Genomic DNA, 13,497 nt, shown 5'->3' on the forward strand with positions numbered 1-13,497 from the left:
CAGCCACACACAGCCACACACAGCCACACACAGCCACACACAGCCACACACAGCCACAATTACCCTGTAAAGCCTTGAAGCCTTGCAGTGGGACTCTGGATGAGCCAGTAACAAACTGCAGTAGTCGGGCCCTCCTCTCCTCGTCAAACGACTCCACGGCTTTCCAAAACCACTTGACAATGTTGCTTTCGGGGGTGCAGTGCTTCAGACGCGTGTTGGACTTCCAGTCAGAGATGTCGATCTTTCCCAGGCCACACACTATGAGCTGAAGGTAGAGACAAAAATAGAAATCTAAATAAACTAGGAAAGTGTGCCGCAGTAAATATTGTATTGTGGAAGATGCGATAGAAGCCATGTTTGATCTTGTACCTCCAGTTCTTTCTCATCAAAGGATTTGAGCAGGTGTTGAGGAATAACCTCATTGAAGCCTTTCTGCAGAGCCAGAAACTGAGCCTCAATGCCATGCAGGAAACGCCAGTTCACATACAACCTGCAGAGAACACGAGGAGGGGAGGGAGGGGGAGAAACACAGAGGGACTCTGTCAGTTTATTTTACACCTGAGGGACTGCAAATACAGATTCATAACCATGACACTGAATTAATGACATTGTGAGTCTCTGGATTGCCTCAGAAAGTTATAAAGAACTGTGACTATACAGGACTTGTATAGGCTGAAACTAAACTTAAGGCTCTGACACACCAACTCGACGGCCTTCTGCAGAAAAGCCAGTTGGACTGACTGCCTCCCAGAGTTGGTCAAAAAAGTGCCTCAGACCACACCGAAGCGACGCCGCCTTGAGTACGTTCTGGCCATGCACGAGACGTCATATGTCTCCATAACAGCAGCTGCTTGGACAAACACATCATGTGGGTAAGGCTTCTCCGGAATTTCAATGCCAGATCATAATGGCGGCTCGTTAGGCATAGAATCTCATATTTTTTTAAACTAGTTCACTGAAATGTGTTTCTGAAGACATTTTAAGCGAGAAATAGGGCAGTTGCTACAAACGTTAGTTTAAAAGATTTTCATTGTCATTTCCAGGTTAGCACTCCACCAATGAGATTGGTCATTGAGTCTGACTGCCCGCCTTCCGATTCAACATGTAAAATCGGCCCAAATGAAGGCCGACGGCTCCTTCAACTGACGACCGCACGGAACACACTGAACAGACTCGATTCACTGACTGTCCGATGACCAATAATCAGGTTGGTGTATCAACGCCTTTAGGTGCTTACTGGAAGTGGTTGCTGCAGCCTTTGTCTGTGTGTGTGTGCAGCCCTCTCCTTACCTGACATACTCCTTCTTGGTGTCCTCTGTGACGGGGACACTCTTGCCGTTGGGTTTGAGCTCATGTTGGATGATTTCTCCGTAGGCATTGTGCTCTACACAAAAAGTGTGGTCCAGGACGCCAGTGATATCATTGTCCCTGAAGAGAGAAGGGGGACCAGGTTAGAGAGAGAAGGCTCTCATCTGCTGCACAACATATATATATACAAAGACACACATCCGTAATCTGCCACTAAACAAATATACTGCGTTCATATGTGACATACAAAGATGGCGCCGCAGATGGCCGCCTCTGGATTACGCTCCGGTGTGCTTATCATGTTTTTGTTTATTTTGTCTGTTTTTGGTTGTTTTTGTATGTGTAAGCACAGTGAGAGCAACGATGCTCCAAAGAAAAATTCCTCGTGTGTGTCCTCATACCTGGCAAATAAAGCTGATTCTGATTCTGTTTTTTGTAAATATTTTTGGCAACTGGTCCGATGTTGAGTTTATTTTATTTACTATAATTAACTGCATTTTCATTAAATAGCAGTATTTATTATCCTTAAAGTTCACATGGATAGTGATGACTCAGCAGAGATAACTACTTAATGGAGGACATTATCATAAGTTAGAAGTTTTATCAAAGGAAGACCACTGGAGCATCCTTATGTGGAAAACACTTGTCAAAACATGCAGAACACCTTAACCAGCAAGGATGCACACTTTTTGAGATCAGATGTCGTTAGCTTCACTGGCAGCAGAGGGCGTTGCAGTCATTAGAAATTTGAGGACAGGATGGTCAAGTTTGTGTGTGCATCTTAAGTATGTGTGTTGTCGTATTTAAAAAAAGAAAAAAAAAAAGCTTTTTGTGTATATACATATGCTTTTCTGTCCAGTCCCCCTTGTACATGGTACACCCGTAAACAACCACTTTCTGTATGAATTCACAAATCTGAAAGCACCTGTTGTTTTACTACTCCAATTGTACAACACAAAAACCAGTATTAAGTTACAGGTAAGTTACAGAAAAAACTTTAAAGTAAGTGCAGGGTAACCTGTTTTACTACTTATTTCGACAAGACAAATGCATTCGCACTTGTTAATATCACTTTAGGCTTTAGCGACTAATGGGTTGCCTAGAGGCCAGAAAGTCTTACAGGATCCAGACAAGGCTGTTGTGGAGGTCGGGGTCGACAGACTCCATATCGTCCAGCGTGATCGATTTTCCCAGCAGCTGTTTGTAGAAGGGCAGAGTGAAGCCTCCGTCGATGTAGTGGCCGTGAAACACCGCCATGCCCATAATACGACCCACAAAGTGGAAGTAGGACAGGTGCTCCTGCACATTAAACAGGGATTTTATATGAAGGCTTTCATTCACACACACACACACACACACACACACACACACACACACACACACACACACACACACACACACACACACACACACACACACACACACACACACACACACACACACACACACACACACACACACACACACACACACACACACACACACACACACACACACACACACTATATATAGTACGACATGAGTCGATATTAGTCTTATTGTTTGTTGGATTTGCAATATCTCGCAATTGAAACTTGATATCTCACAAAACAAAGTCAAGATCTCCCAAAAGTGTTTGTCCCCACTACATTTTCTTTTCTTTTTCCCTACATGTCACCTCTGCGGCTCCGTAGAATCTGATGACTGGCTGAATACATACATTATTATTCTTATGTTATGTCTAGTTTTATAAGACCGTAAAAACTAAATAATTCCTACCGGGTTGACAGCAGAGTCAGGGTTAATCTGTAGAGTGTAGATGTCATCTCTGGAATACTGGAACAGGCCGTAGTAGGGGTTCAGCATTTCGTGGGACAGCAGGTATAACCATTCCCTAACACGAAAACACACACACAGATTTTATTTTGAAAAAAAAAAAGGAATAGAAAAGTAATTTATACTAGCATAAAAAAAATGTTTGCTGACATTTAGTCTTGCATTGCCAGACCTATCTCCACAGCGCTGTCAGCACTGGAGTATGGTCTGACTACACCGCTTATCTATTCCGGAATAAGGGAAAAACGCTCTGTCTTGTTTGTATTTCTTTAAACCAATCACAACCTGCGCGGTGTTAAGTCCCGGATGCAGAGCGGGTGCCTTTGCAAAGTAAATAGCGGAGATAGCAAAAGGGAGGGACATGGGTGTCAAGCTGTGTGCCAGCAATGTACATCTGTTGAGTCAGACTAGCTGACATTCAAAGCCACAGAACAGTAAATCATTTGACAATGTACCTTGCTACCCCACCATAGTCCAGTCCCTCTTCTCCTCTGAATTTGATCATCAGTCTTTTCCAGAGATCCTTTGGACGCATCTTCATCACCTGCCGGTACGACTCCTACAATTCAACACATACAGCAAAGTTAATACAATGCAGTGCCCAAAACAAGAACTTTAATATCCCACAACTTGACTCAATATGATTTTAGAGACATAACTACTTCCTTGACTGAATGGGAAAACTGTGAATAATAACTGTGTACGAAGTGTGCGAAGCAGTGCTTAGAATGTACATTTCTTCACACACTATGCAACAACAAATTTGCTCTTACTATTTTACTAGCTGGTGATAAGAGGTGACCTGATTCCTGCAGCAGACGTCTGCAAATCAGCTCAAGCCTGACTGGGCCCGAGAACACTGACTGATAATCAGTCTGTGGTACTCTGGGTACTCAGGGTGGGGGCTCATTTTTATGTGCATACTGCTCGTTTGGGGCAGATTCAAGCCTAAAATACAATACAAATGATTAACATTAAATCTTACTATGAAAGTATTGCCTTAAAAAGAATAAATTGATTGCAGTGCATCCTGTTAATTCTGTTTTTGCCATTCTTCATCGTAACCCTCCCACATTATAGTTTAAAAAAAAAAAATACTCAGTGTTTCCTTTTTGCATTACGTAAGAGTCATCTCTGTGTCTGTTCTCTCAGAGGAGTCCTAAGACTCAAAGGCCATGCCACAATAAACAATATCCTGCCATAGTAACAGCACTGCTGCAACAGTGGAAGCATGACAGAGCCGGGCTGCCCAATCAGCTCTAAGATGCTATTAAACACACGGTTTACGTTTTAGATACTCTAAAGTCAAGCTATCCAAATGTTGGTGATCAGAAATATTTGTGTGCAAAGTGTAAAAACCTCCATTGAATTAATGATGGCATGTACACCAAGTGAAACCTTTTCATTTTTTAAATAATATGCCAACTTATGGCACAGAACACGAGTGAATAGAAAATCAGACTACAACCATTGTAAGTACATGCACAAAGTCACATGAACACACTTCCAGCTGTTTACTGTGGCACAGGTTCCTTCAACAAAAAAACTCAAGTGGATCTGCAGGGCTGGTTTTCACACTTGACCTTTCCCTTCTACAGCTGTCACATTGAAGGAGGATGAAGTCATTTTTCATTGCTCAACTTGTAGTTATGAAGTTAGGTCTGGTCTTGAATATTGCCCCTGATGCTTTAGTTCCTTTCCTCACCCGCTCCTTCCCAACCTCTCTTTCTCCCCCTTCCTCATCTCTTTAGCTGCTGAAATCATCCAGAAAGAATGCTTTGCCTTGGTAGAACAAATGATTGGGAGAGCAAGAAAAAGAGAGGCAGATGAGAAGAAAAGTAACAGAGAAATAGTTTTTGTAGTGTTTGTGGCCTCTCTGTTCTTCCTTTCGAGTAGTGGTTCTCTACTGCCCTGGGCCCTTTTCTGGTGCACATCGTAAAAGGGGTGAAAAAATGTCAGTAAAATGCAAAGACCTGGGTTCTGCTATTGTTTTCATGGAGGTTTTGAGTTTGCATGTCAGCACGTGATGCTTTTGTGAATGCCAGATGGAGAATTTTATGAACACATGGTCAATGCACATTATACAAATTAAAGAAGAATTCTGTTTGCATTCATTTATTTGCATGTTTGTAGCTGCACTCCGATGTCCTTCACCAACAGTCAATGTTTCTTTTTATGGTTTAAAAACACAATTTTTTAGATTTACATAAGCACTCATGGTGGTTCACGATTTATAAACATAAAAGGTTGTGTTTGTGTTCCCCTTCTTCTCTAGGTAGCATGAGGATACCTAGAAAGAAGTTAAACAAGTGCATTGTTAACATGTTGTTTGTGTGTGTAGTTTTGTTTATTTTTTACCTCAAATATCTCCTCACGGCAGACCTCGATGCGGCAGTGGCCGGCCTGGGGTTGTTGCTGAGAAAGTTCCTGCCGCAGGATCTTCAGCTTCTGCACCAGGTCTCTCTTGTATTTGGGCACCGTCAGGCACTCTGCCTCTTCTGGCAGCTGGGCAGGAGACAGAGCTTGCTGAGGGACCCCAGGACCACCCTGGTCCTTTAACTGAGTAGGATGACTGGAGGGATAATGTGGTTGAAGGGGAGGCGTAGGATGAACAGTCAAGGAGGGATGGGGGAGAAGAAGAGCAATTGAACAGATGGAGGGAGATCATCAGGTATAAATGGGCAGATGACAAGAAAGAATGTCAGGAAGAAAAAACCAGAGAAGTGTGAGTATTTACATTAATTAAACAGCAGTATTAAACAGTTTGTTGCTTTTTTCTAATTTCTATTTAGTGTATTAAAGCCATTTACTGTCACATGGTCATAACTATTTATTGTAATCTTTTTTGTGCACAGCTTTGACTCCAGTTGAGGCAACGGATGTATATAAGAAGAGATCTTTAACCTGTGGGGAATTCCCCAACCTCTCCATTTTAAATATCCTTTAATCACTGAATGTGAGTTTTGTAAGAAATTCCTTCTCCGGCCCTCAACCCCCTCTTTTTTTTCTTTCTTTTTTTTTAATAAAAAAGGTTACTTTTTGGCATGTTAGGCCTTTATTTGAGAGGACAGCTTAGAGGTGAAGGGGTAAAGAGAGAGTTAATAACAGCAAAAGGCCGCAGGTCGGAAATGAACCCACAGCCGCTGCGGTGAGGACTGATCCTCGGTACATGGGGCACACACTCTACCAGGTGAGCTACCCAGGCGCCCCCTCACTCCTCTTGAGGCAAAGACCAATAAACACAGCCCCTAAACCAGAGTAAATTTGATCCAGACATGTGGAAAGGCTGGGCCTTTGACCAGACCTTTGGTAAATATCACCACCAAGAAAAACAGCGAGAGGGAGATAAACCCTGGGTAAGCAGAGAGAAAGAGATACTCAGAGGAGAAAAAGAAAGCGAGAGGAAGAGACTATACAAAGGAAGGAGAGTGGTGTAGGAGTAGCTGGTGCCTCTGGCTAGCTGATGTTCCCTTTGCCCTCCTCCATTCCACATTTTTCTTCAAGTCTAACATTTCCAACTTTAATTATTTCAGCTAGCTATTCTAGCTGTCTACAACTCTTCTTGATCCAAAGACATCTTTACTTCCTGTCAAGCTTAAAAGAAGCTGACAGCCAAAGTTGATTATGTATCTCTGGCCACCACCAACCACAACTGGAACTTCCATCCTTCAACCACTGGAGCTGCCACCCTTCCTTACAAAAGCTTCACTTTGAGCTGAAGGAAAAAAAAATGTTTTGTAAACTTACAGTCTTGTTGCAGTCAACTAGCAAGTAATTGACATACCTTTCTCTTAGCAGCAAATTATGTTTTGATCAGTGTAGATTGCAGCCACTGCTTTGATTTTGTGTTTGCGTGGCCAAAGAGCAACCTTGTTTTATAATGTCCAGGACAACAAGTTTAAGTGTGTGAAAGGTGTGAGCAAGGAAGCATGCCTGTTGCACAGTGAACCCAGTGGCTGGACTCAAGGAACTTAGCTCCTGACCTTTATCCCCTTTTGCTCTAGTCATTCACAGCCTTTATATTCTAAAAATGATGAGACAACTGTTAACTACAATCTTGGCAAAAGGTGAGACATGGTCAGTGTTCTAGTTATGGTATTGCCCCAGCCCTCATTGTGGTGTTGGTGGTAGGATGTTTGGGTGGGTCTCATAAAACCATCATCCATCTCTCCCTTTGATAGGACAGTAGCCCTCATTTTCCAGGGAGGAGTTGCTGAGCAAGTAGAGAACTTCTTTAAAAGAAGCTACTGTACCATGCTGGGAGTGGAGTGTCGAGGCTGCTGTTGGCCAAACAAAGACTGAATTGGTATATAAAAAGGACGGCATGACCTTCTGAGGTAGCAGCACGAAGCCACCCACTTACTCTGACCCTCGTACATATGGGTTCTCTGGTTCAGTGGGTTGAAAAAGGCCTCATCTATTTGGCCTTTCCAAACTAAACGGGTGCAGTGTTTCACCAGTCTATCCCTGTATAATCAAGTCCGCTGCTATTTATTTTATTGGCAGATGCTGGGGCTCCTAGTATGTCAAAGAGAGGGTAGACGGCAGTGGAGCAGTCCTGAAAACCACTTTAGGAAAGAGGAGAGAAGAAAAGATGGCCCTAAAACAAAATGGAATGAGTTGCTTTTGGCTGGGAAGCTCAAGTACCATATAATAAAGCGTAATTTCAGCACACTTTTTTTCCTTCTGAGGGCACAGTGTAATTAAAAATAAGTTTCAACATAGTTCATCGTCTCTGGTTTCCAAACGGGACGAGCTCTGCATATTTGATGGTAATAATAGAAAATGCAAGAACAGCAAAGCTCAAAAACTGTGTGAGCCAAATAAGAGAAATGGTTCCTATTGCTGTAAAAGCTTGGGTAAAATACTGCTTGGGGGGAGATATAACTTTCAAATTAAATATTGGAGCAAAAGTATTTTATTATAGTCATTCCATGGTGGAATGAGCAGGAGGAAAAGAAGCTGGATAAGTAAAGAAATGAAGAAGTGAACATTTGCCAGAACTGGGTCACTTGCACATGAACCTGCAGAGTGATGATAGTCCTCCATCCTCTTACTGTATTTCCAGAGGAGGCAGACCAGGTGTGTGTTAGGTGAGAGAGTTCATGCACAAGAGTGTGTACTTCAGAGAAAGTGTACTTCTTTTTCATTGCAGCTGGCAAAGGTGGGCTATAATAAGTGTTGAGTAGGTGTAGTGGTGTTAAAGCCACACTAGCCACCCAAACACTCTGCCCCCCACCCAGCCTAGAGAATCAAAGGGCCCTTTATGAGTCTGAGTTTCAGCTGGTGCCCTGCTCTTTTACACTTGCCTAAACAGCAGTAGAGGACAGAGGAAACACTGAAGCCAACTATCAGAACGAAAGTGGAGTCAAAGTGTGTGCATGTGTGTACAGAAGACTTAGGTGGATAATGTGTGTTTTGCCAGTAAATGTGAGATAGATAGAAAAAACACACACACATTTTATATATATATATATATATATATATATATATATATATATATATATATATATATATATATATATATATATATATATATATATATAAATAAACCACACTCACCTAAAGGAATTAGGAACACTCACTAATACTGTGTTTGACCCCTTTCACCTTCAGAACTGCCTTAATTCTACGTGGCATTGATTCAACAAGGTGCTGAAAGCATTCTTTAGAAATGTTGGCCCATATTGATAGGATAGCATCTTGCAGTTGATGGAGATTTGTGGGATGCACATCAGGGCACGAAGCTCCCGTTCCACCACATCCCAAAGATGCTCTATTGGGTTGAGATCTGGTGACTGTGGGGGCCATTTTAGTGCAGTGAACTCATGTCATGTTCAAGAAAACCAATTTGAAATGATTCGAGCTTTGTGACATGGTGCATTATCCTGCTGGAAGTAGCCATCAGAGGATGGGTACATGGTGGCCATAAGGGATGGACATGGTCAGAAACAATGCCAGGTAGGCCGTGGCATTTAAACGATGCCAATGGCACTAAGGGGCTAAAGTGTGCAAGAAAAACATCCCTCCACCATTACACCACCACCACCAGCCTGCACAGTGGTAACAAGCATGATGGATCCATGTTCTCATTCTGTTTACGCCAAATTCTGACTCTACTATCTGAATGTCTTAACAGAAATCAAGACCCATCAGACCAGGCAACATTTTTCTAGTCTTCAACTGTCCAATTTTGGTGAGCTCTTGCGAGCCTCTTTTTCTTATTGTAGTGGAGATGAGTGGTACCCGGTGGGGTCTTTGCTGTTGTAGCCCATCCGCTAAGGTTGTGCGTGTTGTGGTTCACAAATTCTTTGCTACTACCTCGGTTGTAACGAGTGGTTATTCCCAGTCAAAGTTGCTCTTCTATCAGCTTGAATCAGTCGGCCCATTCACCTCTGATCTCTAGCATCAACAAGGCATTTTCGCCCACACGACTGCCGCATACTGGATGTTTTTCCCTTTTCACACCATTCTTTGTAAACCCTAGAAATGGTTGTGCGTGAAAATCCCAGTAACTGAGCAGATTGTGAAATACTCAGACCGGCCCATCTGGCACCAACAACCACGCCATGCTCAAAATTGCTTAAATCACCTTTCTTTCCCATTCTGACATTCAGTTTGGAGTTCAGGAGATTGTCTTGATCAGGACCACACCCCTAAAGGCATTGAAGCAACTGCCATGTGATTAGTTGATTAGATAATTGCATTAATGAGAAATTGAACAGGTGTTCCTAATAATCCTTTAGGTGAGTGCATACATACGTGCATACATACGTGCATACATACATACATACATACATACATACATACATACATACAGTACAGGTCAAACGTTTGGAACCACCTTCTCATTCAATGCATTTTTATTTCCATGACTATTTATATTGTAGATTATCACTGAAGGCATCAAAACTATGAATGAACACATATGGAATTATATACGTAACAAGAAAGTGTGAAATAACTGAAAACATGTCTTATTTTCTAGTTTCTTCAAAGTAGCCACCCTTTGCTTTTTTGATAGCGCTGCAAACCCTTGGTGTTCTCTCAATGAGCTTCATGAGGTAGTCACCTGAAATGGTTTTCACTTCACAGGTGTGCCTTGTCAGGGTTAATTAGTGGAATTTCTTGCCTTATTAATGGGGTTGGGACCATCAGTTGTGTTGTGCTGAAGTCAGGTTTATACACAGCCAACAGCCCCATTGGACAACTGTTAGAATTCATATTATGGCAAGAACCAATCAGATAAGTAAAGAGAAACGAGTGGCCATCATTACTTTAAGAAATGACGGTCAGTCAGTCACTTTTTTGTTAAGTTCATAATTTAATATGTGTTCATTCATAGTTTTGATGCCTTCAGTGATAATCTACAATGTAAATAGTCATGAAAATAAAGAAAACACATTGAATGAGAAGGTGGTTCCAAACCTTTGGCCTGTACTGTACATACATATATACACACACACACACAAACATACATACATTCAGGACATATAATTTTTTTAACAGGTTAAATAAACCACACACCCATAATGTACTAAATATAACTTAATATATAATAATTGTTTCTTAAAACTTTAACGCAAATGCTGATATAAATGTCAAGATTTATGACCTGGTTGGAAAAATACCTGCTGATGCCCACTAACCCTAAATCCAGCAGCAACTAAAAATACCTTCAGCAAACACTGATGTAATCTTTCAGACTATGATCTGGTGCAAGGGAGTAAGCTAAGTATGTGAGAGACAGTGTGGCAGACCACAGTAATGTAGCGGTGTCTGACTGTCTGACAATTCAAGGCCTTCATTAGTCTAAGGTCGATGGCAACAGGGCTGTCTTTTTTCTTCTTTCTTTTTTTAAGATTATTTTTGGGGGCTTTTCCATTTATTATGAAATGACAGTGGATAGACATTAAAGGAGGAAAGAGATGGGGGACGACATGCAGCAAAGGGCCGCGGGTCGGATTTGAACTTGGGCCACTGCAGGACTCAGCCAACATGGGACGAACGCTTTTACTGGGTGAGCTAGAGGCCGCCCTCCATCTGAGTCACATTTAAACCAAGATGCATCCTGGAGGATCAGGAGACTGAGGTGCAACCTGCCATCTCACAATGTAATGTCAAACCTGTGTGACACCCTTTGATTTTAAAGACAAAACACGGTTTCTAAAGGCATGTGGTAAAAAAATGTGAAAAAAGTGTTTTAGCCACTAAAAAAATGAGTCTGCATTTTTTTGTAAGCAAGACAATTATGAACCAATGCCTTTAAAAGGCACAAGCGTGTCTACACGTTTGATATGTGACTTCTTTTTTTTTAACCACACTGTAGCTGTTGATATACAAATGAAATTTTATAAAACCCTTTTAAGGAATTTGTTAATTACGACAAAATCCACAAATTTGACAGTTTTCATAAGTATTATTTGAAGTACTAGTACGATGCCCAATCAAAATGTGACTGTTTAAAACAAAATATCACAAATGAAATGTGGAGTAACCACAGACATTTGCCTCATCTGGCACGTTATTTGAGTACAGAGACGGACTCACATTGCGGAGCGGCCTTTTTATTCAACAATATTGCATGTTGATGTCGCCACAGACAGCATTTAATGACGGCAGGGCTGTCCACTTCAGCAGAGGTATTAATTAATAATGATATATATGCTGTGGCACGATTTGTACATAGAGTGTGAATGATTTTGTTTTCAATTATCAGTGTATATCACGGAAAACTGCTTTAGAAGTTAGAGCTTATTACTTTTGACCTTTCAAAGTTCTAATATTTTGCCTGGACTCTCTTAAATCTCTCCTAATAAGGAGTCAAACAAGCACTTAATGATACTGACTGGATAACATAGCTGAGTTTCAACTCACAACCAGAGGCTGTTCTGACACACATGGATACTATTTGACCAAATGACCAGATGTTGATTTCTCAAACATGTCTATCGTGCCAGCCGCTGTTATTGAAAGAGGTTTTGACTAGGAATTTGCACTAAAAAAAGCAAAGTGGAAAATCTTTACATCTCACTATGTTCCTTTTGTTCTACTGATTCCTCCCTCACACACTGGCAGACAGAAAATACAGGGAGCTCCCTGACAGCCAGAAAACATGAAGAGAAATCCTAATATTCAGTTTATATCATGTTGGGGATTCACAAAAACGTACAGGTTCCTTCCACACAAATGTGTGTTGTTAAGCTAACAGCTGCTGTGCCAATGCGTGTTTAGTATTATTTTTCTAAATGAGGTCTACTTCATCAGGCCTCTCTGCAGGCTTCAACGCGGGCCAGTGTGTTGAATGACATCCACATGAAAGTCAACCCTGAGGAAGGGTATGCACATATACATAAACATTCCCCAGTGGAAAAGTATCACACTCACTTTTTTCTCATATGATAGTGTAAGTGTGTGTGTGTGTGTGTGTGTGTGTGTGTGTGTGTGGTGAAAAGCTTTGAGTGACTAGCTGTTGAAAATGCTTTATATAGACAGCTGGGGGGACTGCATGCAAACGTTCGTCAACCTGTGTGTGCCGATTGCATTGTTCACATGCATTTACAGTATGTCATAGACCATGTGCAAGTACAGTACATGTATGTTTATAGAGTTTCTTGTCTTCATGCGTGTGTGGGTTACCTGAGGTTAGTGTTTTGGCTGTCCATGGCCACACGGGAACCATTTGGACTTGGGCTGTGCGAGAAATAAGGAGGAGAGAAGGGAGGAAAAGACAGAAAGACAAAGAGGGAAAAAATGGCACGAAAAGAATGTTAATGACGGAGAAAAGGATTGAAGCATTGAAAAACAACATGGGACAGGATTAAAAAGAAACAGTGAGACCAGACAGACAAGGGCAAGGACAGAAAGAGAAATACAAAGGATACAAGTGAAAGGACACAAAGAAACAGAATTACGGTAGATTAAAACAATGGGACAGGCAGAGGATAGGGGAAAGGACAAAAAGAGAAGCCATAAATATAAGGTGAGATGAATGAAACCAACACAGCAATCAGTGATATTCTTACAGAAGATATATTCATTGCTAATGGATTTATGACTGCAGTGTGTATCACAGGTTCCTAAACAGCTTTTCCCCTCTCTTCAGGTTATTCCAGCGCCCCCAGACAGGAGTCATCATGTCCATTCCCTGGACGGTTAGTGTTAGTGTGAAGCTACTTTTAAAAAACACTAAGCTGCTAACAAGCCTGCTAACAGAATATAAAACAAGGACTGACAGTACAGTTGTGTTTCAGGACTCGTTTTAAAAGAACACGCCACCGTTTGTTGAAATAGGGCTTATCACAGGTCCCCCTAGCTGTAGGGGGGCAAGGTGGAGGCAAGGGGTGTGGCCTTGACCAACTGCTACTTTGCTTG

The 13,497-nt window shown here is 41.7% G+C and overlaps 1 protein-coding gene across 1 annotated transcript in view; it reads right to left on the reverse strand.

Annotated features, from left to right (window-relative positions):
• The window catches only part of LOC116700034 (E3 ubiquitin-protein ligase SMURF2), a 69,229-nt gene that overhangs the window by 3,879 nt on the left and 51,853 nt on the right, over nucleotides 1–13,497 (reverse strand). Inside the window, exons 11-18 of the mRNA XM_032532869.1 lie at nucleotides 12,763–12,816; nucleotides 5,482–5,695; nucleotides 3,579–3,682; nucleotides 3,067–3,181; nucleotides 2,429–2,607; nucleotides 1,291–1,428; nucleotides 370–490; nucleotides 64–265 (exon numbers count right to left, since the gene is read on the reverse strand). Of these exons, the coding sequence (XP_032388760.1) occupies nucleotides 64–265; nucleotides 370–490; nucleotides 1,291–1,428; nucleotides 2,429–2,607; nucleotides 3,067–3,181; nucleotides 3,579–3,682; nucleotides 5,482–5,695; nucleotides 12,763–12,816 (1,127 nt within the window). The remainder of the gene's footprint in view (nucleotides 1–63; nucleotides 266–369; nucleotides 491–1,290; nucleotides 1,429–2,428; nucleotides 2,608–3,066; nucleotides 3,182–3,578; nucleotides 3,683–5,481; nucleotides 5,696–12,762; nucleotides 12,817–13,497) is intronic.

This window comes from Etheostoma spectabile, chromosome 2 (genome assembly GCF_008692095.1).
Source record: "Etheostoma spectabile isolate EspeVRDwgs_2016 chromosome 2, UIUC_Espe_1.0, whole genome shotgun sequence".
Lineage (NCBI taxonomy): Eukaryota > Metazoa > Chordata > Actinopteri > Perciformes > Percidae > Etheostoma > Etheostoma spectabile.